Source organism: Leopardus geoffroyi, chromosome A3 (genome assembly GCF_018350155.1).
Source record: "Leopardus geoffroyi isolate Oge1 chromosome A3, O.geoffroyi_Oge1_pat1.0, whole genome shotgun sequence".
NCBI lineage: Eukaryota > Metazoa > Chordata > Mammalia > Carnivora > Felidae > Leopardus > Leopardus geoffroyi.
The window spans coordinates 58,668,250-58,695,450 of NC_059336.1; the positions used below are offsets into that span (position 1 = coordinate 58,668,250).

At 44.9% G+C, this 27,201-nt stretch overlaps 1 protein-coding gene and 1 long non-coding RNA gene across 9 annotated transcripts in view; both read left to right on the forward strand.

Annotated features, from left to right (window-relative positions):
• The window catches only part of RFX8 (regulatory factor X8), a 262,919-nt gene extending 244,501 nt beyond the window's left edge, over nucleotides 1-18,418 (forward strand). For 6 of the 8 annotated variants that reach the window (XM_045445664.1, XM_045445663.1, XM_045445662.1 and 3 more), the window contains 7 exons: nucleotides 487-637; nucleotides 3,148-3,206; nucleotides 4,846-5,002; nucleotides 7,422-7,516; nucleotides 10,715-10,829; nucleotides 13,411-13,727; nucleotides 18,055-18,418. In XM_045445664.1, coding sequence (XP_045301620.1) covers nucleotides 487-637; nucleotides 3,148-3,206; nucleotides 4,846-5,002; nucleotides 7,422-7,516; nucleotides 10,715-10,829; nucleotides 13,411-13,727; nucleotides 18,055-18,231 — 1,071 coding nt within the window. In that variant the 3' untranslated portion in view covers nucleotides 18,232-18,418. Of the gene's footprint in view, nucleotides 1-486; nucleotides 638-3,147; nucleotides 3,207-4,845; nucleotides 5,003-7,421; nucleotides 7,517-10,714; nucleotides 10,830-13,410; nucleotides 13,728-18,054 lie in introns of those variants that run through there. The other 2 variants (XM_045445669.1, XM_045445668.1) reach the window with 2 other exon arrangements.
• Nucleotides 18,419-19,762: 1,344 nt separating this feature from the next.
• LOC123580643 lies at nucleotides 19,763-20,397 on the forward strand. Its single transcript, XR_006703404.1, has 2 exons — nucleotides 19,763-19,820; nucleotides 20,066-20,397. It is a non-coding gene; the product is annotated as an uncharacterized LOC123580643 (long non-coding RNA).
• Nucleotides 20,398-27,201: the final 6,804 nt, after the last annotated feature.

Here is a 27,201-nt window from a genome sequence, read left to right on the forward strand (position 1 = left end):
TTGGGTTTTTGTTTTGTTTTGTTTGTTTGTTTGTTTGTTTGTTTGTTTTTAATGCTCTATCTCTAGAGTGGTTATCATTATTTAGGGATCAGTTATATATAATTTCTGTGGTTCTCCTTAAGCTGGCCATGAACCTTTACCTTTTACTTTATTACCTTTTAGGAAATAGTCTAGTCCTTCAAAGTTTTTAACACAAAGGTTGAAGAATGGTGGCTGGGTTCTCAGCCCTTATGTATTTGGATTTGACCCACCTACTATTGGCTGAAATAGTGTTTCTTAACATTTTGAATCAATTAGCAATGTTTTAAGAACTTTAAAAAAAAAAAAAAAACCATCCTGGCTGCACATCCTGCACAGTGAGCAGTGAGTGGCCAAGCCGCTGGCGGCTTTCTCTCTGACTTTGTGGCACGTCTGACCATGGCCACTTGTAACTAGAGGACCCCTACCCTGGGCGGCAGCCACCACATCTTGACGATTCTGTTGCAGGGAATTGAGGACGTTCTCCTTCATGACTTTTTGGAAGATGTTTCTATTCAGTACCTGAAGTCTGTCCGGTTATTTAGTAAGAAATTTAAGCTGTGGCTACTTAATGCTTTGGAAGGGTTTCCCGCCCTCGTGCAGATCTCCAAACTCAAAGGTAGGTTTCAGTGAAAAAAAAAAAAAAAAAAAAAAAAGAATTCTGTTGAGAGTAGATGACGTATCTGACTTTCAGACTGAGGCAAGACACCTCAGTTGTCGGGTAACTCTTCCCCTCGTGCACTAAACTGTGGTATGCAAGGCATGACCACTTCAGATCCGCTGGTGTTTGCTTTAGTGCGATGATGGGTCCTTGTGCTGATCCACCCACACCCTTTCACTATTGCCCCTTATATATACTCACAGGGACTTCTGACAGGCCCTCCGGGATAGAGGTGCAGGGAAGGAGCTGGCCCTGCCTCCAGCCCCTGGCTGATGCGGCCTTCTCAAACCAACCCCCAAAGGCCGCCTACAGTCCTTGGGCTCACTGGCCACGCAAGCAGGGCTGACCAGGGCTCAGGCTCCAATATTCTTCCACCTCTTTGTGCTCTGTGTGGCCTCCCGCAAGGCTTCAAAGAATATTGCTCCCTCTTTTGAAATCCCTCCCATGCCCTTAACTTTCTTACACCTCTTGGGCCACAGGGGCATTGACACCTTTGTGGTCTCAGTCTGCCCATTGGCTTTCTAGAACACTTTCCCTTACATTGTGCTGCCAGATGGTAGTGGCTGAATACTACTTCCCCCAGGCTGCTTGCCTGCTCCAGGACTACAATGGCTTCCTTTAAATGCCAGCATTCACCCACCTGTGTGTGACACGTTTATGGTCCTGGAAATACCCATTTTCTCCCTCCTGCCTCTGTGAAGTTTTCCACCACCACCTGTAGCTGCTTCCAACAGCCTCCCCACCAGGACCCTCCTTTTCCTGGGCCAGCTTGCTCAGGGCTGAGTCTTGCTTTTTTTGCACACTGTTTGCTACCTTCTCAGAGTGCCCACATAACAGGACCATGTCTAATTTTAACCCACCAGCCCTGCACCCCTTGCTGGGTTCGGTACTCACACTGGGTATCTTGATCTCGTGTGACCCACCTGGATCATGGGACCATGACCACGAGACTGCCAGCCAAGAATCTGCAGGGAGGGGGTGCTGCAGGGAATGTAAGGTCTGGAACTTGCTGTGGCAGAAGATCCATGAAGTGGGGAGACCAAGCCCCACTCCAGCTTTCCTGTGGTGGCTTTACCTCCCATCTTAACCCAACCCTGGGCTCCCTCTGTCCTTCCCAGAGGCACTTCAGAGCCTCCTAGTTGATCATCCTGCCTCCAGCCTCACCCCCTCAGTCACACTCCCCTCCACACCTAGTGATCATTCTACACAGTGATCTGACCCATTAAAACCTTCCATGGCCCCTGCTGCCTGGAAAGTCCCCTATGCAAAGTCATTCTCAGCTTGGCCTCTGGCCTCATCTTTGTCCCCAGCTCCCCAGGGCGTCCCTCCACTGGTGCTCCTCAGCAACACAAGACAGGTTGTCCCCAAAAAGGCCCTTATTCCTGCTCCTGCCTGTGCCTAGACTGCCAACCCCATCCGCAACCCCCCTCCCTCACCCCCCACTCCTCACCCTCGCTAACTCCTAACTTGCATGTTCTAAGTCATCCCTGACACCTTCTTCTAAACAGGCCTCTCCCTTCCCTCAGCAACCCCACCACCACCCAGCACCCCCTTCCTTCCTTCTTCCCTATGCTGCTCTCACACTGCCAGAGCACTTACCCTGCTGTGGGGAGGGAGTCTGCATGTCTGGTGACCCATCCTCGGCGGGGGGGGGGGGGTGGCGGTGAGCCCCAGAGGGTAGAGGCTGCCTCCTTTATCCAAAAACCTGGCAAATACCCAGCAAACATTTATGGAGCAAACGCTGCACGCATATCGGTCATAAAGATTTGTCGGATTGGGGCGCCTGGGTGGCGCAGTCGGTTAAGCGTCCGACTTCAGCCAGGTCACGATCTCGCGGTCCGTGAGTTCGAGCCCCGCGTCGGGCTCTGGGCGATGGCTCAGAGCCTGGAGCCTGTTTCCGATTCTGTGTCTCCCTCTCTCTCTGCCCCTCCCCCGTTCATGCTCTCTCTCTGTCCCAAAAATAAATAAACGTTGAAAAAAAAAAAAAATTAAAAAAAAAAAAAAAAAAAGATTTGTCGGATGAATACATGCACACATTCCCTTTAGATTTTCTCTTGTCATCCTTTCCTTTCCTTGGGTCATTTTTTGAGGAGAGCACTGTAGAGATGACAAAGTCGGGGAACTCAAGCTTCCTGGGCAAAAATCTTCAACTCCTTTGAGCCAGTGTATCAGATGCCGGGGTTACATCATTTTATGGTACAAGGGAGGGGGGACTGAGGGGAAGGGGTGGGGGGAGGGGGGTGTTTTAGTCAGTGGCCCCTGTCAACCTCTCCTAGCCATTCGGGAAAAGGTCAGCGGGTGGTGGGAAGCAGGATACACAGAGGTCTCCCGATGTGGAGGGCAGTTTAGGCGGCTATACCTTCCTAGGTAGATGTGTGTGCCTCTGTCTGTGCCTCCTCTCCCCCACTATGTACATGAGAACTTGAAGCTACCCTGTCAGTAATGGCCACGTGTATTGTCCTTAACAGAAGTTACTGTGTTTGTCAAAAGACTAAGAAGAAAGACATACCTTTCCAACATGGCAAAGGTAGGTTTCGGCCAACATGACAGGAGGGAACAAAGCAGTTTCTTGAAGCGAAAAGTGAAAGCTGCAAGTATCCCCTAAGAGCAGGTGGCAGTTCCCTTTGCAGGGAGGCCATGTGCATCCACTTAAAGGGCAGAGGGCAGACAGGAGGACCTTGCTGGCCACTAACTGGGAAGGCCTAGTGGGGCCAAGACTCATCTAGAAGCCCATCCCTCAGCTCCCCTCCTCAGAAAGGTTCTCCCTGCAGAAGAAAAAGCAGAACAAGCAGGTCAATGTTATAAAGTTCCAGAGGAAGACCCCATATAAGAGCAGACCAGGACCAGTTAGGGTCAGAGGTGAAAGGGCATCATGGCAGACAGAGCCCTTCAGCCAGTGCGTGGCCCCAAAGACTCAGTGTGTCCGGGCTGCCAGGTCTCCCTGCTGGATTGATTGTGTAGTTTCAGTGTTAGAGGAAGGCAGACTAGGGCTGAAAGAAAGATTATATAATGCCTGTGTGCAGGCCGCTCGGGAATCTGTTCTGAAATCCTATGGACACCAGATCAGGACAGTGCTTAGACTGCTGCTCTGTTCCAAATCAGCAGGAGCTGTGTTGGGCCTTCCACTTAACCCTCTCCATCCCTCCAGCACAAGCTCTCCCTAGACTTTGCATTCCTCGGGGCTGTTTCCTGCCTACTGCTCACAGCCCATCCAGTTCTCCAGCACTTTCTCATTCCTGGTTGGGTCAACGGGTGATGGCCTCACAGCAAGGCCTTCATCCCAACCCAACTCAAATGGCAAGCTTGGGTTCTGGAGCCATGCTACTCTGAATCTTATCTTTGTTAACACTATCAGTGGGGAAGGTTTACTGAACACCCCAGGTGCCCTCAGGCTCCTCCTCAGTGAGATGCAGGTGGCTCTAGAGCCTACTCCTGAGGCTGGTGTGAGGATGACCATCCCACAGACTCCAGGAATGTAAGGGACTGGATTGGCGCCCTTGGCCAGCTGAGGAACTCAGCTCCCAGAGGCTGAATTCATGGCCCTCCCTCTGAGAGGAAAGGACAGGGACAGCTTCTGAGTCCCCGCAGCCACCCTGTGGAACCAGTCAACACTCACTCTGCAAAGCCACATTTCCCTTGCAGAAGCTCAGTCACTTACTGTGTTCCTCTCTAGAGTAGTTTAGGCTTGTGGAGTGGGGTGCCCCGAGAGCCCCGACTGCTGTGAGCAAACCACTCTGAATGCTTATTTTCAGAAAGACAGTTCTAGAATGTGTGAAATTCAAACACGTCAGTTGTCATTTAGGATTCAGTTTTAATCCACTTCTCTTTCTCCTCAACAAAAAAGTCTTGGTCATTTGGAGAGGGGGATTAGGCAAAAGTAAAATGCCAAGGGGCGCCTGGGTGGCTCAGTCGGTTGAGTGTCCGACTTCGGCTCAGGTCATGATCTCGCAGTCAGTGAGTTCAAGCCCTGCATTGGGCTCTGTGCTGACAGCTCGGAGCCTGGAGCCTGCTTCCAATTCTGTGTCTCCCTCCCTCTCTGCTCCTCCCTCACTCAACGCTCTGTCTTTCTCTGTCTCTCAAAGATGAATAAATGTTAAAAAAAAAAAAAAGTAAAAAAGTAAAATGCCAAGATTTAATGAAGTATTATGCTTCCCCATTATCTTTAGACTATGAGAATGGTATTGAAAAACAACAAGAGGGTCAATGTTTTGAAGTCGGATCTACATGCCATCATCAATCAAGGTGCTTTGGACACTTCTAAGAAAGCCCCACCGAGTAACCCGTGCAGCACGGCTGACCTGGAGACGCACACGGAGATGCAATGTAATCTTCCTTCTGCAGCTCGCGTTACTGGGGCGCTTGGGATATATCTGGGGCTGCCCGGCCATCACTAGTTTATGAGTTCTTAATAGAGGTAGAACCTACTTTACTCTTTAGTATTATACTTTATCTGATCGCACACCTCTTCCGGCAGGGGTGAGGAACACCCAAGGGAACACTCCTCCAGGGTCCGCCAGGCCACCAGTGCTAGTACATGTTTGTTGAATGAATGAACAGATGAGTGTGGTTGTTGCCTCACAGCATCTCTTTCTGGAAATCAACCTGGAGTGTCTCCTTTGGAAGAAAAGACTTCTGCATCAATCTTGTACACGCACAGATTCAAAAGTGTCTTTTCTACCCTTGTCTGAACTGGATTGAATGACCTCCCTGCCTTGCCAGATTCTGCTGCCACTATTGTGAGCATCATCAATTATTATTTTTAACAATGTGAAATTTAGCCATGGTGCTTTTACTGTGTTTTGCTACTTTCCAAACAAGTGATAGTAAGTATGTGGATATTCCTGCCCTTTGCTATCTGTCGTAATTATTTTTTAAAAAAAATCTCCCTTCCACAAAGAGCTCGGCAAGCTGGCTGACAGCATCGTTCCATCCTGGGGAAGCAAGAGTAGTGAGAGAAGGAGCTGTCCTCGCTCAGGGGGAGAACCTGGGTGCTGTTTCAGGAGGAGAGCTGCAGAAGGTGTACGACCTCCTCCCCCAGACTGTAGGCGAATCTCTAGGCCCCTGTATGAGAGTCGCCGGGGGTGGGCCATGGGGGCCGTGCTCGGTTGGCACCCATTCCAGACACTCCACCAGGGAGGCCTGGGAAGGTCTACTAGCTTCATCCTCCACGAGCCTGACTCTGTTCTGGTACACTCAACTCTGCACAGAGCTCTGCTTCCCCAGAACCTGTGAGTTCCTTCGGATGTCAGCCATGGCTTCTTCATCTTGCTCCACCCAGCACAGTGCTGGCACAGGGTAGCCCTTCAGTGCTTCATAACTAGATGAGTACCTGGAGTCGGCAGTGCACACATGCACTGCAAACTATCCTCGCCTCTTTCTTTAACCTTGAAGTAGGGCTGACTTTGGTAGGATTGTACCAGTTATTAAAATATTTAAATAGGTCCATACTGGGCCACCTGGGTGGCTCAGTCGGTTGAGCATCCAACTTTGGCTCAGGTCATGAGCTCACAGTCTGTGAGTTCGAGCCCCGCGTTGGGCTCTGTGCTGACAGCTCAGAGCCTGGAGCCCGCTTCTGATTCTGTGTCTCCCTCTCTATCTGCCCCTCCCTTGCTTGTGCTCTATCAAAAATAAATAAACATTAAAAGAATTTTAAACAAAATAATAAATAAATAGGTCCATATTTTTTGGCTAGTAGCCCCTGCCCCTGTTGCCTGGCCATCCCAAATCCCAGCTCCTCCCTAGGATCTCCCTTTCCAACCAAACCAGCAATGAAAAGGTGAATACCTAACCCAGCCAGCTTCAGAGATATGGACAAGCAGTCCTCATTAGTAGGAGGCCAAAAGGCCTCCCTCCCAGGCTACTGGCTCTCCCCAAAGCTCCAGGTGCTTGCCCAAACCCTGCTCTTGCTCCCGCTGGAGACCAGGGAACCCCAGGAAGGCATGAGGCCTCTCTCCCAGATGCCTGCCCAGTCCTCCTGTGTTCCTGCTGGCATTCTTGTGGATGGAAGAACGTCCAAGAGGGCACAGAGCCAGCAGGGAAGCAGTATGCTGGTAGCCACTGCTGACACCTAGCAGGCAAATGCTTGAGGTGTACCTCAAAGATCTGCCAGATGAACCCTGGCCAAGCCTCAGTCAGGGCCATGGCAACCTACTTGGTTTTCTAAACTCTACTGGGTCCATGGCTGCATTCAAAAAGGCGAGAGAGCCAAAGGCTGTTCTTTGCTAAGTGCTGCCTGTGCAGGTGCAGGAGCCAAGTCCCAACGTCACATGTGCTGGGGCTCCACCCTTCAGGTCTGTACTAACTGAGTTTATAACCCCAGGCAAGGCACATCCCTCATCAGCTTTGATGTCCACCATCAGTTTCGAGGACATTAATAAACTACCCCTTTTGTGAACATGGCAAGGATAGGTGAGGTCATGTCTGTATCATGCAATGAGCTCATTTCTAGCTGGGTTCTGTATAATTACAAGGTGTAGTTATTATTTCAAAATGTTTTTTCCATTTCAACAAGTGACAGAGGTGGTTCCTAAGAGGCAAGACCACATAACTCTGAACTAGTTGACCGCAGAGGTGACAAATCCGGCTTTAGAATTCATGCTTTGTGTTCAGAAGGGGTGTGAGGCCCCAGGGAGTTCCTTTAAACTACTGTTCCAGTGTCGTCCCCTAGGTTACCTCATACACAAATACTTACAGTAAAATCCTGCTACTTGGCTCACAATCTTTTTGTTTCTTTTGTCTATAGGTTTAAGCAGTTTGATTTCTTTGCTGGGGACATCCACAGACCTCAGTGTATTCCTGAATTGTCTGTCTTCAAATCTCCAAGCATTTGTCTTCCAGGTACAAAACCATGATTTTTAAAATTTTTTTGAATTTACATCCAAGTTAGTTAGCATATAGTGCAATAATGAGTTCAGGAGGAGATTCCGGTGATTCATCCCCTATGTATAACCCCCAGTGCTCATCCCAACAAGTGTCTTCCTTAATGTCCCTTACCCATTTAGCCCATTCCTCCACCCACCACCCCTCCAGGAACCCATAGTTTGTTCTCTATATTTAAAAATCTCTTATGTTTTGTCCCCCTCCCTGTTTTTATATTATTTTTGCTTCCCTTCCCTTATGTTCATCAGTTTTGTACCATGATATTTTTTTTAAAGGGAAGAAGGGGTTGTTGATCATTCCAGCTACATTTTAGCACCAGTGCCCATGACCCGATGAAATGAAAGAGTTTTCTCTGGCCAGAAATGTGTCATTGCTGGTGCGGGTGTTAAAGATAGGGAAGTGGTATGTCACTCCTGTAGCAAGGCAGGAATCAGAGGCTGGCACATGCAGGTGTGTGTTTGTGGGTAAGCATGTGCACTTGGGTGAGCACATGTGGGCTCAGGTGTGTGTGCAGGTGAGAATGTATATGCAGGTGAGTGGGGGTGGGTGAGCATGTGTGTGTGAGTGACCACTAGTGAGTGTGTGTGCAAGTGAGCATGTGGGGGAGGCATGCGTATGCAGGTGAGTGTGTGTGTGTGTGTGTGTGTGTGTGTGTGTGTGTATGTGTGCGCAGGTGAGCTTGGATGAGTGTATGTGTGCACCAAGCAGAAGTGTCTAGGAGGAGGGGCAATTTTGTCTGTTTGGGGAGAGTGGCATTTTTCTGGGTACTTTGCAGAACCATCCCAATAAAGCATCAGGCTTGATTTCACAAAATCAAAGACAAATTGTTTTCGATATAGATGGGTTTCGTCCTTCCCGTCGACTTGAAACTTGGGTGTTCTTGAACAGGGAGGGTTCTTTGCTTAATTGTCGTCATCCTCTGCTTCCACAGCCACACTGTAAGGGCTGAGAATGCTGTCCGAGAAAGCTACAGCACCCTTGTCCTAGTGGCCCACGGTGGGTGGGGCATTGTCCTCTGAAGTCTGAGGCCATCAGGAAAGGCCTTGATGAGGGAGGTGGGGTTTAAACTGGGGTGTGGAAGGTGAATAGGATTAAAACAAGCTAAGGGAGTAATGTCCCCACGAGAGACCTGAGCAGAATGAGCATATGGAAAAAGGAGGATCTGTCTAGGGAAGAAGAAGCAGACATCTCTGGAGGAGACTTAGAGGGCCTGTACCGTGAACACGACTTTGGGCTTTCTCTGTTTAAACTTCTCGTCACATTTCTTTCTCTCCTCTTTCCTGCCCTGCCTGTTCTTGTCCTTATGCCTGTCCTCCCCATCAAAGAGAAAGGGCACAGACAATACCTGAGACAAAGACTGCAGGCAGCACTGGGATCGCACACCTCATAGAGATGAACAGAAAACTTTTCAGGAAAGAACTTGAAGGTCATTCCCAACCTTTGGCAGGTGTCTGTTTCCGTTCTTTGCTTCTGGGTGATAATCATTCCAGATTCTGTATGGCTTTTATCCCTCCCCGTCGGTCTTTGGCAAAGCTTATTTATAACAGTGGTAAACATGTTTAGGGCTCTAATGCTGTGGAGACATTTATTCACATGAAAGCTTCACCCACGGAAGCTTTCAAGCCCCTGTTCCTTGTTTTGGGTATTCACTCCACCTCTGACTTTAACCAAGATGAGCCCTCTGATACCAGTAATACCAGACCTGCCTTGGAGCAACCGGAGGGGCTCATCTTATTTTAGACCATGTAACATGTTGTATTTCCCAAGACTCCACAACCCTATCTTCAGCCTTCACCAATGAAGCATGTTAGAAAAATGGTGTTTTTGTAACTGCGTGCTTTTGAAGGGCTTGTTTTTGTAAAGCAGCTTGGCTGATAAAAAGCAGTGTATTGTCAATAAAATACTCAGACTGTTAAAATGTAAGCCCTTGGGCATGTGGGAGATGACTAATGGCTTCCGTGGCTAGCATCTGGCAGCTCTCTAGCAGAGGGAGATGTTCAGCTGCGTCACGTGTTAGTTCTCCCCGTTCTTGTGCAGTTGGGGCCCAGGAGCAATTTCTGAACACGGGAACCTGAGGTGCCACGTGGGTGGCGAGCGGAGGAATATTCCATACTGTTGAGGGTTTATGTCTAAACGTCTAAGCAGAGAGCTGGTCGCCTGCAGCTACTTCTCTTGATGCTCTAAAAAAGTATCCTTGTGTCTGTGAAGCAGGGCTTCTCCCAGGAGCCCCATTTAGATGATCAGAAAGACTGGCGGGGGGTGCCAGAAGCCACGGGGGAAGCAGGGTTCATGTGTTCCCAGAGCCCAAAGCACTTCCAGTGAAGGCAAAGGAAGGAGAGAAGCAGTGATGAGAAAGGGGATTCCTTCATTCCTAGACAGTCTCAACATCTCCTCCTCAGAGACATGTGGCTAAGCCAGTGGGTGGTCCGCATATACGATGAGGCTTAGGAGGCTTTGGGGCATTCATTCCAACATTTGCATGCGAGATTCATATGATCCCATGGGTTTGTAATTCATTGCAAGTGCGGCCCAAGGCAGCTCCCAGTCTGGTTAGTTTCTCAGCCTGCACACAGAGAGGCATCTCACCCACACCCAGTTAAGTGCTATGCAGGCCGTCGGCTGGCCTCGGCTCTTTTGGCCCCACGTGTGGGACCTGCCAGTCCTCAGATCATTCACCTGACGCAGTGGCCAGCTTTGTGCTTTCCAAAATCAGTGCCATTACTTTCATTATTATGGGATTCTGTGCGACTTTTTCACACGAACGGCCTTAGCAAGGATAAAACAGCCACTGTCTCTCTCAATGGCTACCGCCAGGTGGGCTTCAGTGAGGCTGCCCTGCAGGATTTCTCTGTTGCGCTTCACAAATGACTTCTTTCATGGGGTTAAAACAAAAAATGTAGGCCAATCTCCCACCTCTTTCCTTCTCTCCACCAACTTCAAAGGGTTCTTCTCTGGAATCATCTCCACAGGAGATGCCACAAGACCAGATATAGGCCAGTGTGCCTCTGCCTCTCTGCCCGTCTCATCATTTCTTCTTCCTCTTCTCCTTGGGCCACTTGGGAAAGTCTGCGCATGACACCTATGCGCATTTGAAAACATGATCTTCTTGATTTTGTCATAAACCCCAGCATTTTTTTCCTCACAAAAATGTAATAGCCAAGCAGAAACAAAGAAGAGTTTATCAAATTGGCCGCCAGCTTCCAGCTGAGATGGAATTTCCTTCTTACCACTGTGAGCAAAGCCATGACCCTCTGCCACAGAGATAGTTTCGGTAAGTCAGAGACTACAAAACATTTTGTATTCTACCCTTTAAAAATGTTATCATAGGGGCACCTGGGTGGCTCAGTTGGTTAAATATCCAGCTTTGGCTCATGTCATGATCTCATGGTTCGAGCCCTGCATTGGGCTCTGTGCTGACAGCTCAGAGCCTGGAGCCTGCTTCAGATTCCGTATCTCCCTCTCTCTCTGCCCCTCCCCACTCACACTCTGTCTCTCTGTCTCTTAAAAATAAATAAACATTAAAAAAAATTTTTTAATGTCATCATAGCATAAGTATTCTCCGTGTTCTACATAGAATCCAGTCATCTCCTTTTCACCTTTTAAAGCAAAATACAACATAGACACAGAAAGTCATACAAAGCCATAACAATCATTTTTTTTAATGGCAACATGATACATGCTTCCCTTTCCCATTCCATCATGGTTGGATGTCTTAGAAGCTTCCCCAGGTTTTTATTTGTTTGTTTGTTTGTTTGTCTGTTTGTTTGTTTTAAGTAGGTTTCAAGCTGAACACAGCGCAACACGGGGCTTGAACTCGACCCTTAGATCAATAGTCGGATGCTTAACCAACTAAGCCACCCAGGTGCCCCACCTTTGTTTTTGAATTGTGTTCTTGGGACATGTTAAAGAAAGCACCCAGGAAGCCAACTAAGATAGAAAAAAAAAGTGGGTTTTTTGGGGTGCCCATATTTAAATTTTATAAATAACAGTTGATAAAGTCATCCTTGTACGCAAATAGTGGAAAGAGTGAAATAGCATCCATTGCAAACTTTCTGGTCAAATGGGTGGTCTTTCTCTGTCAGAGAAGCTCACGTCTGTCACATCTGTGGCAAAGATGGTGTGTAGGAGAGCTGTAGTAAGGGAATTTCACCCCTGAGCCCTCCAGCCTCATGGAAAGAATCACTCACTCCAACGGCTATTTATTGTGTCCCTACAAAGTCGCAAGCGCCTTCCTGGGCACTGAGCATACAAAGACAAAGTCTCCACCCCTGTGATCTTGCACACTAATCAGGGTGAGGAATCCCTGTTCCAGAGATGTCCTCACGGCGAGCAGGTGAAACAAGGAAAAGGAGATAAGCCCTATGGTAGACCAGTTTTGCCAACACTCTGGAAGGTGGCTGCTGTGAGTTGCCATGGAAATGACACCCATCGATAATGAGATTTCCCCTTTAATGAAGTCCAAATGACTCTGCTTTATGCTAATGCTCTCCCAGCACAAAGTGATGGCTCAGGGCTCACATGTAGTCATGGAAAGAAACCCAGCCCTGAAGCTGTCGTTCCTTCCCCCAATACACTTTCTTTGGATCCCTGTATGAAGCCCAAGAAAGTATTTACACCAGTTTTTCCTCTTCACATGGTTAAGTGGGCCAGAGGGAGGTCAGGCTCATTCAAGACCCTGTCAAGCCATCCCATCTCACCCAGATCTATCAAGGAAAAACAAACATTGTATAAGGCTTTGATATGGACAGAAGTTTGCTTGAAATGGACAAAAGGCATTGAAACAGGCAAAAGGTTCAGCACGCTGGTCTGAGTTATCTCTGTCTTTCATTGTGTTTGCGTTATTTTACAACTCTAAATTGTGTCCAACTGATGATAATGCAAATGATCCTCCTTCAGGGAAATGCAAACTAGCTGTGTCAGGTGGATGCCATTGATTACTGTCCTGAGGACAGGTCTGTTGAATTTGTGTAAATTCTTCACTGTCTATATATGGTCAATGCTTTGAATTCTCTTTTGAACCAGTTGCAACATTTTACTAACTTCCTCTTTAATAAATGACACATGAGTTCTTTGACACCCATTCATTTTATATCTGTATAAAGAGTCAAGGTTTTACCTTCATTAAAAAAGTGTCTTTTAATGATAGCAATAAGCCAGATCCCCCTCCCCCACACCCCACCTCAGCCCCGCTTTTCAGTCTAACGTTAATTATCTTTTTCTTTTCTGGAAAACCAAAGGCCTTGGGATTTGGAGCGTTCGGCTGAGTCACATGCCCTCCTGTCTCCCCTACCAGTCTCGCTGAGGGCACCCCTTGCAGGCCCACGTGAGAGAATGCCAGCCAGCTTCCCTCCCCCACTTCCCTCACCACAAGATGCAGCCACACAGACTGCAACAGGGGAAAGGCATAGCTACGTTTCTAGCTCTTTCCAGCCTCCTAAGGGCAGCTGGCTCCCTTCTGCACTATACCTCTGCGTCTCCCAGCCTGTCCCTTACGGCCCAGCCTCATGTGCCAACCACGGGAGGCCAAGGGGGCACATCCTCCAGCTCTGGGAGCGGCATCTCTTTCTCTGTGGGATTTGTTTTTCTCCCACCTCACACCAGATGGGTTTTAAGTTCCCCTTCATGGCTCAGGCTATATAGCTGTCTGTGCTTTCTGTCCAAAAGCCTCCTTGACTGGGATTCATGGGTATGGAATGCCCGCCTAGAACCCCTGAGGATCTGCTATAGGAGTGAGAAGGTCCCAGTACACAGGAGTTGAAAGCCCCAGAAAAGTTGGTATTTCCACAGTGATCTGTTTATTTGTCCATCTGTCTATATCTAATTATTCATTTGGGCTTGTTATTTCAATATAGGCTCCTGGCATCTGTTTCATTTGCTGCTTCTGGAATATGTGATTCATATACTTCAGTCATGCATAGAAGAGGAAGAGGACGACGATGATGTGGGAAATCTCAAGGAAATGCTACCAGATGACCAGTCTCTTGTCCAGCCAGACCAGGCAACCTTCCACCCTCCAGATTCTTCACCAGCCCTGGCGTATGACAGCCCACATATGGATCCACATCGGGTGATGCTGAAACACATAAGCCAGAGCCGATGTCCTATGGGTGTGAACAGTGTGTTGCTCAGGGTCCTGGGCTTCCTGGTGGACACTGACACGGGTGATAAGGTACAGACACAGGGGCAGGCTTGGCAAGGGAAGTAAGAACTATCACATGGTTAGGAAATCCACGAAGATCATTCTGTCCAAACAATGATACACGATTCTAGACTCATCTTTGCTTCAGGAGATTTTTGCCAGGGGTGATGATAGTAGCTTATCTGTTAATCACTGGTCAGCAAACGTTCATGGTGTATAGATTATGTACCAGGCACACTTAGAGGTGTGGAATATTTGGATGGCCTGGGTCTTGCCTTGCCAGAGTTCGCCAGGCCTGCTTATGATGAAATTTGGAAGAAAGAATTCCTGAGATGTTTTTGGTGCAAAAAGGTGATTTTATTATAGCATGGGACAGGACCCGTGGGCAGAAAGAACTGCACTGGGATTGTGAGGAGCTACTGATTATATACTTTTTGATTAGTGAGGTTTAGGGATGGCATAAGTCTCAGGAATTTTGAAGCAAGGCTTTCAGGACCTTGAGGGGCTAGCTACTGTTAAGATAAGGTTTAGTCTGCAATAAAACATAAACATTAATGCGCTAAGGCAGCCATGACTTCCTTGAGGAAGGTCACACTCCGCATGTTTCAGGTGTCTGTCCGTGGGCTGCAAGCTGTAAGATTTAGTTTAAGCTACATTTCTCTTGACTTTGTTTTCCTCAGTAGTTAGGCTAACTGAGCTAACTAAACTAAGAGGTAAGCCCCGAAAACACCTCTGCCATTTGGGATTTTGAAAAGATGGAATTGGGGTACATCTTGAAAGATATAAAAATAAGAATTGCTATTTCCACCTACTATACAACTTTTCTATACATTATCTCCAAGCCATACAGCCCTTCAGAGTATCTGCCCTTATCATTTCTATGCCATGGCTGAGGGAACTGAGGCTCAGAGAAGCTAAGTGACTTGCAGGAAGTCACACAGCAAGTAAATAGTGGAATGGAGATTGGAACCCTGGCCTGCCTGATCTCTAGTCCATTCTTCTCCCACAACACAAGATCAGAGGAGGGTGGTCCATGCCCGAAGGAGAATAGGACACAGGTTGCAGAGTTCAGAGAGGGGACCTTGAGTGCCAGAAAGAGGAGCCAGACTGCTGGAGCAAGCAATTGAAACTCCTCCGTTGCCTGGGGAAGTGAAGGGTGCCTGGTGTAAAAAATTGTCTTAGTACTAATTTCTAAACCTTCTATACACATGTTTGGAAGTTTAGCCACTTTACATAGTATTTCTTTTGCACCTACAAGTTCCCTCCCCTTTTGAGAAGATGAGGAGTTGAGCTGAGTAGGAGATCCAGGCAGGGCCATTGCCCTTCACCTGAGTTAACAGTGGTCTTGACCATGGGAATGAGTCACAGCCTGAAACTGTTCAATGCCCTACAGTCCTCACAATAACCAGAACCTCACAGGGACCTTTCCTTCCTGAATAAACCCTCATTCCAAGTACCCCAGAGTGCAGAGAACCCTGTTATTAAGCACTACTTGGACAGAACACCGTACTAGACAAAAATAATATGAGCCAGAGTGAAAGAAATGCGTGTCAGGTTTACACATTCTCTGGTTTTGGTCTTTGTTTTCTTGTCTTGCAATAGTTATGTTCATATATCCAGCTGCCTTTGATGCTGTTGGTGGAGTAGGTTCAGACATGTATCTATAAATAAGAAACTCACCTCCTCTGTGAGTGTGTATCTGAAGCAGAAATGACAGATAGGCATGAAATAGTGACATACTGGCCTCAAATCAGGGACCCAATGGTGGGGGCAAGGAGAGCTGGGTCCTGTTAGGAGAGGAGCATCTGGGGACAGTTAAGGCATCACTCACAAGCTGGTATTTCAGGGCTGCTGGCAGAGAGAAGGCCCAGTTAGATCTGAAGAAGGGACCAGTTGGCCAGGCTGTGCCCAGGAAAATGTCTCTCCCTGCACCCTGACCCTCTGGACGAAATGTCCTGTCCTGGCAGCAGGGCCCTGCAAGGGCTGGCCAGTGGGAAACTCACCTGAGTACACTCTGGAACATGTATGGAGTCCTAACAGGACAAGGAATTGTGCCGGACATTCAACTCCAAGTGTGCACATCTCCACTCACTGGCTGGGGAGAGAGCTAGGACTGTAGACAATTTGACATGCCCCTTAGTCACCAAGGTAACCAGGAGTAAACTTTGTGTTGGGCATGTAAATGCATCGTTTCAACAACACAATGAGATGTACCATCATTGTTCCCGGTTCACAGATAGCATAACTGAGGCTCATGAAGGGTTGAGTAATGTTCCCAAGGTCACCTCACTAGTAACTGACAGAGCAGAGATTCAAACCTTCGTAGATCTCCTTGCAAAACTGTCCCTTCCTAGCACCCTCTCTCTTCCCAAAAGGTGCTGCCATGTGCTCTAATTCCAAAAGCAGTGATGGGAATAAATTAGAAATACCTTCAAGTCTGATGATTTGGAAACATAAGTGGGCAGTCTAGTACATAACTTCCTAGATGAGATTCAAATTCCCTGTCTTCCACTTCTTAGCTGAGAATCTTGGGCAAATTTCTTAATTTATCTGTACCTCAGTCTCTTTATCTACAAAATAGGAATAATGCTATCTAATTCCATAGGGCAGTTATGAAGCTTAAATAAGTCAATCATTGTAAGATTCTTGGAACATAAGTTAAGTACCCATAACCATTAGTCATCATTATTAATTCTCCAATGAAACCTCCTAACCTGAGCACCTTTCACCACACCCCACCCAATCCCCTAGCAACTCTGAAGTTCATTGCAGTGGGGTTTGACCTATATTTAATTGGTGGAAACAATAGAGAAAGACATTAACTACTTAATTGAACTACATAATAAAGCAATACAGGCAGATGAATGTCAGATAATCCAAGGTAATATGCATTAGAGATTAATTAAACCTGCCTCTGTTTGTGCATGCTTGCTGAATTAGCTATAATGACTTAAACACTCTAACACCAAAAAGTTACGCTCATCTAATTTTTATTGCATTCATTATTCAGCATTTGCACTCATCATCAACAAAAAAGCACACCCTCTGTGTCCCATCTGCATTCATCTGCCACGAGTTAACACCCCATTCAGCTGCACATCTGTGGCAGCCTCGTTCTTGGAACAATTTAGTGCCGCCCTGCACCTATGATAACAACCGAAGTCAGCATTCTGGACTGCCATATCCATCTGCCACTCTTCCACATTCTAGCAATGTTCAAAATAGGAAGGTGCCAAGGAATGTTTTAAGAATAAAGTGAAAAAATCACACTGATATTAAATAAGAAATATTCTTTTTAAAAACATACTACACAGTTTTCACTTTAGGGCATGTACTCAAGGATTAAAACATGGCAAAAATATTTAAAAACAAGCAACTCTTTAGCTCTAGGACAGAGGTAAAGACAATTTTTTTGAGACAGAAGAAACACATCTTCTGGCTGGGTGGTGATGGTTATTGTCAAATTTAGGGAGGAAGAGTATGAAATACTTTCACTAACCTTGCATTTGAAGTTGTCGTGTACCCATCTTTGTCAAAATATGTTGACTTATGGGGGGTGAGGGGTTATCGATAAAACAGGGCCAAGAAAATACATCTCTGTCAGTCTGAAAGTCATCATGTCCAAGGATTTGCTCATCTCCCAAGCACCATTGGAGCTAAGGGAAGGAAGGCATATTATCCCTGTTTCTCTGATAGGAAGACGTGCTAAGTGAAGTTAGATGTGTTAGCTGAGAGCAGGTGCTTAAGCTAACATCAGAATCTGTGAATCTCCCAAATCTCTTACTACCCAGCTGAGTGTTAAATTAACCAATGACTATTTTCATGGTCCTCCCACCCCTACCTTCCTTATCTACTGGCATGCTTGATGGATGGTGGAGGAAGGGTCTGTGTGGGAATTTGAGCCAAGAATACAGGGATTGGTCTCCACCTGGAAGGCAGCCAAAGTGATGAGCATTACAGCCACATGGAGCCCCACGGACGTTTCATACGTTTCTTCATGATTTTCACACCAGATCCACACTCTCCCATGTCCTTGATGGAAGTGTGCTGGCTTTATCTCAAGTGGTCACAAACAACCGCAGGCCCATTCCTTTTCCTAAAGACAGCCCACCTGCCTCACCCTCCATGGCCCCTCTCTCTTGTACCATCCAAGGGTTGAGATTCTCTCCCTGCAGTCCTCAGGCCTTGAGCATTCCTCAGAGAAATTGGGATCTCCAGTAGTAGGAGTAAATAAATGCAGAAGCTTCTGGTTAGGTCCGTGAGGGCATGGTGGAAGAATTCAAATGGTGGGTCCTGCAACAGGAAATCATATAATTTCTCTTTTTATCTTTTCCTTGTGACTGTTTCCCCCTTGCAGCTCATCCAGGTATTGTTGGAGGACAAGGCCACCGAAAGCACCTTCAAACTCAGCCTTCCTGTGGGACAAGAGGCCCTGGTAACTCTAAAAGATGGACAAAAATTTGTAATTCATGTATCAGATGTACCCCAAAGCTCTGAAAATATTTTTTTCAGGGAAAGCAACGCTAATATATAAGATCATTTCTTAGAATAGGACATGAGAAAACATAGATTTTCACTCTTAAAAATATATTAAGTGCTAAAGCTTTTGTATTGATGAGAAAGAAGATTTTATGTACATAATAGAGGTAGCATTGTCTATTTTGTGTTTATATGTATTTCAAGCAGTTAGTTTAGGTGAATCATATAAACTGATTTGGAGAGTATTTTTTGCTTCTGTTGCTTTTCTTCAGGGCTTTTCAAGTGTTTTTACCAGGGACTTAATAGAAGAGAAGTTTGAGAAATCTTGTGAGTAGAGAAATGGATAGATCTCTAGCGAGAGATAAAATTTGAATACAAACGGGTACAACCAGTAAAAGGCCAATGGTAACATTTTTCTTCCCCTTGGCAGGGCCCCGATTGAAATAGAATTTGTGGAAAGATCTCCTCAGGCAGTAAGAAACAGACAAAATGCAATTTGATACCAACCGTTAGGCTTACTTATTGGTCCATTAAGAACATTCTTGAAGTGAGGTCGAATTTTGAACCCAACAATGTCTGCAACAAATGGTGATGCCCTGCTTTGAGTCACTTTTTATTGCTCTTTGTTGCAAAATCCTGAGAAATGTTGAAACTAAGAATAGATCATTCACTGCTAAGCCAGATCAATTTTTATGTAACTGATTATAACATTTAAAAGGAATTTAGCAATTCATGCTTAACATGACTCTGGTATAAGAGGAAATAATAGAGAATATTTTATTGATCTCATGTTATATAAGAAATGAATTAAATTTCCCTAAATGCTTGGAAATTTTAAAGAAACACGAACTGTGTCACTAGATTTGTTAAGAATTATGCATCTTTATAGTTAAAGAAGCAATCATTATTTCAGGGCCCTTTACTACTACATTTAATATGTTATCTCATTAGTTAAGCTCTCTGGGAGTAATAGTTTATCAAAGAATTACTCAGGGATATTCCTTTACTCACTGTTCAGTGACCTTGCATATCATTCATTTGCTCACATGTAAGCGGACAGATGGGAGACAAGAAACAAAGGTAGCAACAAGATGTACCAGATTGGGAATAGTGAATTTTATTTGCATATTTTGAGGTAAACTGATTAGCCGAGAGCTAGCAGAGGATATTCAGTCCTTGAAAGAGCTAACCAGGTTCATCAAAGGCAACAATCTGAATTGCTTATCTCTGGGGTCAGAAGTGAGGTTAGGGGATGAAGGTGGGTAGTAAGAAACAGGAGAGGAAGAGGCTTCTGGGACCCCTGATAGTGTTCCAATCTGCCGTTCAAGTGTGTCCACCTTGTGAAAATGTGTCACAGAGCTTATGACTTGATTTGATTAATTTTCTGCTTTATGCTATGTATGAAAGTGTATTTTTTAAAGTTTATTTTATTTTGAGAGAGAGAGAGAGAGCACGAGTGCGGAAGGGGCAGAGAGAGAGGGAGAGAGAGAATCCCAAGGTGACAGACCCTGCGCTGATAGCACAGAACCTGATGGGACTCAGTGTCACCAACCGTGAGCTCACGACCTGAGCTGAAACCAAGAGTCAGACACTTAACCGACTGCGCCACCCAGGCACCGTGAACATGTGTTTTTAAAATAGAAGGTATCGGGGCGCCTGGGTGGCACAGTCGGTTAAGCGTCCGACTTCAGCCAGGTCACGATCTCGCAGTCCGTGAGTTCGAGCCCCGCGTCGGGCTCTGGGCTGATGGCTCAGAGCCTGGAGCCTGTTTCCAATTCTGTGTCTCCCTCTCTCTCTGCCCCTCCCCCGTTCATGCTCTGTCTCTCTCTGTCCCAAAAATAAAATTAAAAAAACGTTGAAAAAAATAATAAAATAAAATAAAATAGAAGGTATTGCATACACACTGGGTATTGCATTAGAGGCTCTTGGTGGGGGAATGGCTAAGAAGCTCATGGAAGGATTTCAGGAGAAAGTGAGCCAGCTTGGAAAGCCACCAGGGTCAACGAACACTGATGTGAAAATGGAACCACACCTGCCGTGTACGTCTTTGTTTTTCCCTCTCAATCCACCTCGCTGACAACCTGAGGCAGGAGGCCAAGCAAGAAGAGAGAATCTCCCCACATCCACCTCCCTCACCCCAGGCCTCGAGACCCAATACAGTTCTCAGCCAGGACAGAGGAGAAGCTTTCATCCTTAATAAAGTTTGACATTTTGATTATTACACTGGATTAGACATTTTAATTACTCATCAGAGATGGTTCTTGTTTCGTTCACGGCAAATTATGCTCAGAGACTGAAATTGTCTTTGCCAGTAATTTATTTAACAAAAGTTCACTGGGGGAATTATAATTTATAATAATAATATGTCACAAGCCAGTAGCATACAGGATAACGTCTCTTCATGAGCCAATAAGGAAATAATATAGTCCAAACCAGTGATAGATTAATTACACTACTATTCTAGGCAAAGGGGAGATGAAAGAAAAAAAAGACCAAGTTTAATTGAGGTGTACCTTTCTGCAAGTTGGTTCTCAGAAAAGTTGGCTTAGCCAACCAAGAGCTGACGTTCAGCTGCCAGCACAGATTGCTAGAGCACAATGCTAGCAGAGCGAAGAGGCCCGTGTTTATGGCAAGAAGATCTCTTTCATGGGTCCGCTGCACGGTTTACACCACTGCCAGCAAGGAGTGTAGCCTTCATCGTGGCAGGAGCTAATGTCTCAAGGTCTTCAGAGAGCTATTGAGATCAGCCAAGAGTAGCCTTGCTCAGACGGAACACTCTTGGTGAGTCTTCACAAATTCTTGGTATTAAGGGTTTCCTCTCTGTAGGCACTCAGTGGCACAGCTTGGGTGACATCATTCTGACATGGCCTCCCCAAATGTAAATCACCCTCAGATCAAGACAACTTCACTTAAACCGTAAAGAAGTGGACTTGAAATCATAACAATACACAACGGTTGCTATGCCTGAAAGCAACTGGTTGTCTGTTATCTGAACGCGAACACGATTGTAAATAGCCGCTGCCTCTAGCCCCTTCCCCAAACCTGGGTTTTTATCCAAGAGCCAGAAATAATTCATAGATCAAGTGACAAAGGTTGTTCTCTGCTTGCGCCATCTATCGCTTCACAATTTCAGCATGACAAACTAATCCTTAATGGCTTAAAACAGCCACAATGGATTTATTATTCCTTACCAGTCACCAAGTTGCTTGGACGGTTACGCTGATCTGGGCTGGACTTCATGAACCTCAGCCAGGCTCACTCAGCCATCGTGTTTTCTGAAACAGTAATTTGAAGTAGAAATAATAATGAGACCCTGTACAAACCAATCTTCCCAGGGCACATCGCTGTTTGTCAATATGGTACTTACAGAAAGACAAGCACATCAAATAGCACATGGATCTTGGAACGTTAAATTTGCACTCACGATGATGTTAAATCGGAAACCCACCAACAATCTGGTAGCAGACAGATCTTGCAAACACAGAAGTTTGATCTAAAATGTATAGCAATGTGTTCTCAAATATTTGTCATGTATATTCTTTTACCAGGAACTCTTTAAGCATTGGGGATCATCAGTGAACTAAACGGGCAAATCCCTGCTCTTCAGGAGTTTGTAATCCTGGTAGAAGACCCACACCGAACTAAGTAACAAATAAAAGCCAGGTATCTTAGGCAGTGATTCCTAAGTGTAATAGTAAAAATAACACCCAATAAAGAAAATCATGATGGGGAGGCAGGTGTTACTTCATGCAGGGTTCTCAAGCAAGGTCTCTTTCACAAGGTGTAATCTGAAAAGAGATCTGAAGAAAGTAGGAAAAAAGAAATTGAGAGAGCCTCCCAGAAAGGTGGAAAGTTGAGTAGCACTACCAGGCAGCCCCAGCAGCCTCTTGAAGTTAATGGCCATGAATTTTAAATTATTAAGGGATTTAAAATCACTATTGGTTTCCAGAAATTTGGCAAGCCAGTTTATTTGAACTAATTCATCAGGTGAAAACAACTATATGTGTTGGAAAAAATATAAAATGTCTTCTTAAAAGCATCAAAAAGATAGAAACAAATCTCTAGGTCCTAATCTAAGAGAATGTGGAATTTAGTGTGGTGAGCTAAGCACCAAGGCTGCTTTTTCCAATCCCCACAACTTTGAGCTTCAGATTTGAAGAGAGCAGTAGTAGTCAAATACCAGAAGCCAGCCAGGGTAGGAAGTCTAATAGCGACCTTATAAACTGGAACATCCAAAGGGCTATACCCTCCAGGTAAGGGTGAGTAGGAAGTAAACGTGCCCCTCCTTCCCACCCCATCCTCACTCCCCACCCAAGATGTGACAAGTAAATTCACTGAATGTATCAGGGTCAGGGGAAAGCTGTCGCCCTCTCTTCTCTCTTTCTCCCAGGCCCTAGCAACCACTCCTTTTATTGACAAATGATACTCAATTGTATGGATATACCACATTTCATTTATCCATTCATCATCGTTTGATGGGACATTTAGGTTGTTTTCCCGTAATGGAAACATGAATAATTTCATTTCCACTTGAATAATGCTTCTGTGAACACTGATGCACAAGTTTTTGTGTGGACATACATTTCATTTATCTTGGGTACATGTACCTAGGAATGAAATTGCTGGTTCATATGGTAACTCTATGTTTAGCCTTTTCAAGAGCAGCCAAACTATTTTCCAAATGGCTGCACCATTTTATATTTCCATCAGAAATGTGTAAAGGTTCCACATTTTCACCAATATCTATCACTTGCCTTTTTGATTATAGGCATCCTAGTGGGCGTGAGATGGTATCTCATTGTGGTTTTGACTTGCATTTCCCCAATGACTAATGATGTTGAGCATTTTTCCATGTACTTATTGGCCATTTGCATGTCTTCTTTGGAAAAATGTCTGTTCAAATCCTTTGCACATTTTAAATAGGCTTATTTGTTTTGTTTTGCTTTGCTTTTTGTAATTGACTTATACATGTTCTTTGGATATTCTGGATACAAGTCCCTTGTCAGATACAGGATTTGCAAATATAACAGTGAATACTGTAGTATGTCTCTGTAACAGAATTTTTTACCTAGCTGAAACTCCCTTATCACACCTGATAAATAAAACAACGTTCTTTCATATCATCTGATACTTAGCCCACATTCAGATTTCTCTACTGACCTCAATAATGGCTTTTAACAGTTGACCCATCTCTTGCATTTCATCTTATGTCTCCTAAATATTTTCATATCTATAACCACACACCTATAATTTTTCATCCCATTTATTTGTTGAAGAAACTGGGTTATTTGTACTATGGAGCGTTCCACATTCTGAATTATATGACTCATTCCATTGACTCTGTATTTGTGTTATCTAGCAGTTAAAATAGAAGCTTCAGCAGATTCAGGCCAAATTTTTTTCAAACACTTCATAGATAGCACTGTGTACCTCCTACCTGTGCACACTACTACATCACATCAGGCAATACTTGATGTCACTATAAAGGGCTAAATATTTGTGTTCCTTCAAAACTCTGTATGTTGAAGCCCTATACCCCAGTATTCGAAAGTGGAGGCCTTTGGGAGGTAACTAGGATTAGATGAGGTTATGAGGGAGAAGCCCTCATCATGGTATTAGTGCCCTTATAAAATGAGAAAAACAGGAAAGGTCATGTGAGAACACAGTGAGGTGGCTGTCTACAAGGCAGGAAAAGAGTCCTCACCAGACATCGAATCTACCAGCACCTTGATCTTGGACCTCTCAGCCTCCAGAACTGTGAAAAATAAACGTCTGTTGTTTAAACCACCTAGTCTATGATATTTTGTTATAGCAGCCTGAACAGACAAAGGTAGTCCTTTGTCCCACATTTGGTGAAATTAAGAATTAAGATTCAGGACACCTGGGTGGCTCAGTCAGTTAACTGCCTGACTCTTGGTTTCAGCTCAGGTCATGATCCCAGGGTCATGGGATCAACCTCATCAGGGTCCACGCTGAGTGTGGAGCCTGCTTAAGACTCTCTCTCTCTCTCTCTCTCTCTCTCTCTCTCTTTTACTCTCTCTTACTCTCTCTTACTCTCTCTTTTTCTTTCAAGGGGTACCTGGGTGCCTCAGTTGGTTGAGCATCCAACTCTGCTCAGGTCATGATCTCACAGTTCTTGGGATCAAGCCCCATGTTGGACTTAGCACTGACAACAGAGCCTGCTTGGGATTCTCTCTCTCCCTCTCTCTCTTTGCACCTCCCTTTCTCTCTCTCTCTTTTTCAAAATAAAAAGAATTTAAAACTTTAAAAGTTTCTCACTCTCTCCCTCTGCCCCTCTCCCCGTTCACACACTCTCAGTCTCTCTCTCAAATGAAAAAAAAAAAAAAAACAAAAAGAAAGAAAGGAAGAAGAGAAACAAAGAAAAGACTTAAGATTGATCATGGGGTTCAGGTGTTGCCAGGATGATCTATCTACTATAAGATTCCACTCAATATTTCATTTAGTATTTCACATATTGATTATTGTTGCCTATATCGATTGCTTCATTAGGGGTTACAAAATGATTTCTTTTTCTAATGTTCTAATTCCTTCTAGATATATTAGCTGGAATTTGTCTAGAAAGAAAATCTTTCCCATATCAACAATTTGGTTACCTTGAAATAGAATTGAAACATAAAAGGAAAGGCAGGATAAATGCTTGAATTATTTTTGCTTTAGAAAAAATAAATTATCAGAATAAATTCGATGCCTTGATAACTTCCAGTGATGACTATTGAAGGCTTGTCTTTTGTTTTTGTTTTTAATCATTATTAACTCAGGAGACCCATTACCAATACTTGTATCTTACACAGTTACAGTGTGATGTCAAAAGCAGACATTGTACAACCAAAAAACAGACATTGGTGCCTTCTGTGTACAGTTCTATGACATTTTGTCACATATAGACTGTGTAACCACCACTGCAGTCAAGATGCAGCACCCTTCCATCTCCACAAAGAGCTCCCTCATGCTGCCCCTTTATGGTTACACACACCCCACACACCGTCCCTAACCCTTTAGCAACCACTAATCTGTTCTCCACTCCTATAATTTCGTAATTTTGAGAATGTTCTGTAAATGAAATCATATAATGTATGACCTTTTAAGACTGGCTTTTTTTTTTTCACTCAATATAAGATCCACCCAAGTTGTTTCACATATCAATTTAGATTTCTTTTTATTTTTTAATTTTTTAATGTTTACTTTTGAGAGAGACAGACAGAGTGTGAGTGGGGAGGGGCATAGAGAGAGAGGGAGGCACAGAATCCAAGGCAGGTTCCGGGCTCCAAGCTGTTAGCACAAGAGCCTGACATGAGGCTTGAACCCATGAATCGTGAGATCATGACCTGAGCCGAAGTCAGACACAACAAACTGAGCCATCCAGGCACCCCTCAATTTTTATTTCTGAGCAATATTCCATGGTACGGATATGCCTGTATGTAACCATTCACATATTGAGGGACATTTGGGTTGCTTCCAGTTTCGGGCTGTTACAAAAAAGTTGCTATGAACAATGATGTATTTGGTTTCTGTGGGAGACACACGTTTTTAGTTCTCTGGGATAAATGCCCAGGAGAGCAATTGCTGGGAGGACAGTAAATATATGTATGCTTATTTTTTTAAATAACTGCCACCATTATTCTTTTTGATGCTTAAATTATTCCACCTTTTCCCAGTGGAAGTCTCTTCAAGTTGACTCCTGTGTTCTTTTGACATGACCCATTAATCTTTTCTAACTTTGGGTTGTTTTTTGTTTTGTTTTTTTTTCTGACCAAGAAGACATCCCAGGCTCCTCTTTACATTCCTAGCTCTAAACTTTAAACTGTGCTTTGTTACCTGTGACTACATGCCTCTCATTGTTCTTGGCAAACGTTTGTGAGTAGGAAGTAATGGGTGAGCAGAAGTTCTGCAATGTGTTCCCTCCCATCACTAGTCAAATCTTTTTGTAAATATACCAAAGGCTAGTGTCCTGCAGCCAAACCTGAGAATGTTTGCTGGCGGAAGAGTCCTTTGCTATGAACTGCTTAAACAAGCCTAAAATTTCTGCAAAATGTTACTAAGCCAAGTAACTGAGTTCCAATTCAAAATAGCTCCTTCTGTATAAGTGCTATGACCACCTGCATCATTGATGAGTAGCCCATGTGGTACTCATATATTCCTAGTAAGACTATGAAATGGTAAAAATCATAATGAAACACAGTTTGACAATGTTTCAGCCTGCTTGAGCTGCTATCACAAAATATCATAAACTGGGTGGCTAAAACCACAGACATTTATTGTCTCACAGTTCTGGAGGCTGTGAAGTCCAAGACCAAGGTTCCAGCAGACTCAGTTTCTGGTGAGAGCTCTCTTCCTGGCTTGCAGATGGCCACCTTCTCACTACATCATCACCCGGCTTTTCCTTGGTGCACATTGAGATAAAGAGTTCTCTGGTGTATTTTTTTTTTTATTTTTTAATGTTTATTTTTTATTTTTGAGAGAGATGGAGTGTGAGCAGGGGAGGGGCAGAGAGAGAGGGAGACACAGAATCTGAAGCAGGCTCCAGGTTCTGAGCTGTTAGCACAGAACTCGATGGGGGGCTCGAACCCACGAACTGTGAGATCATGACCTGAGCTGAAGTCGGATGCTTAACCAACTGAGTCACCCAGGCACTCCTGGTGTCTTTTTTTTTTTTTTTTTTTAATGTTTACTTACTTGTTCTGAGAGAGAGAGAGAGAGAGAATGAGAAAGAGTGTGTGAGCAAGGAAGGGGCAGAGAGAAAGGAAGACAGAGAATCCCAAGCAGACTTCTGGCTGGCAGTGCAGAACCTGACACACGGTTCAATCTCATGAACTGTGAGATTATGACCTGAGCCGAAACCAAGAGTCAGATGCTTAACCTGCACCCAGGTGCCCCTTTCTGGTATCCTTATTTGGGCACTAACTCTATCAGACCAGTGCCCCATCCTTACAACCTCATTTAGCTTTAATTATTTCATTCGAGGCCCTATCCCCAAATATAGCCACCCCAAACACATGAATTGGGG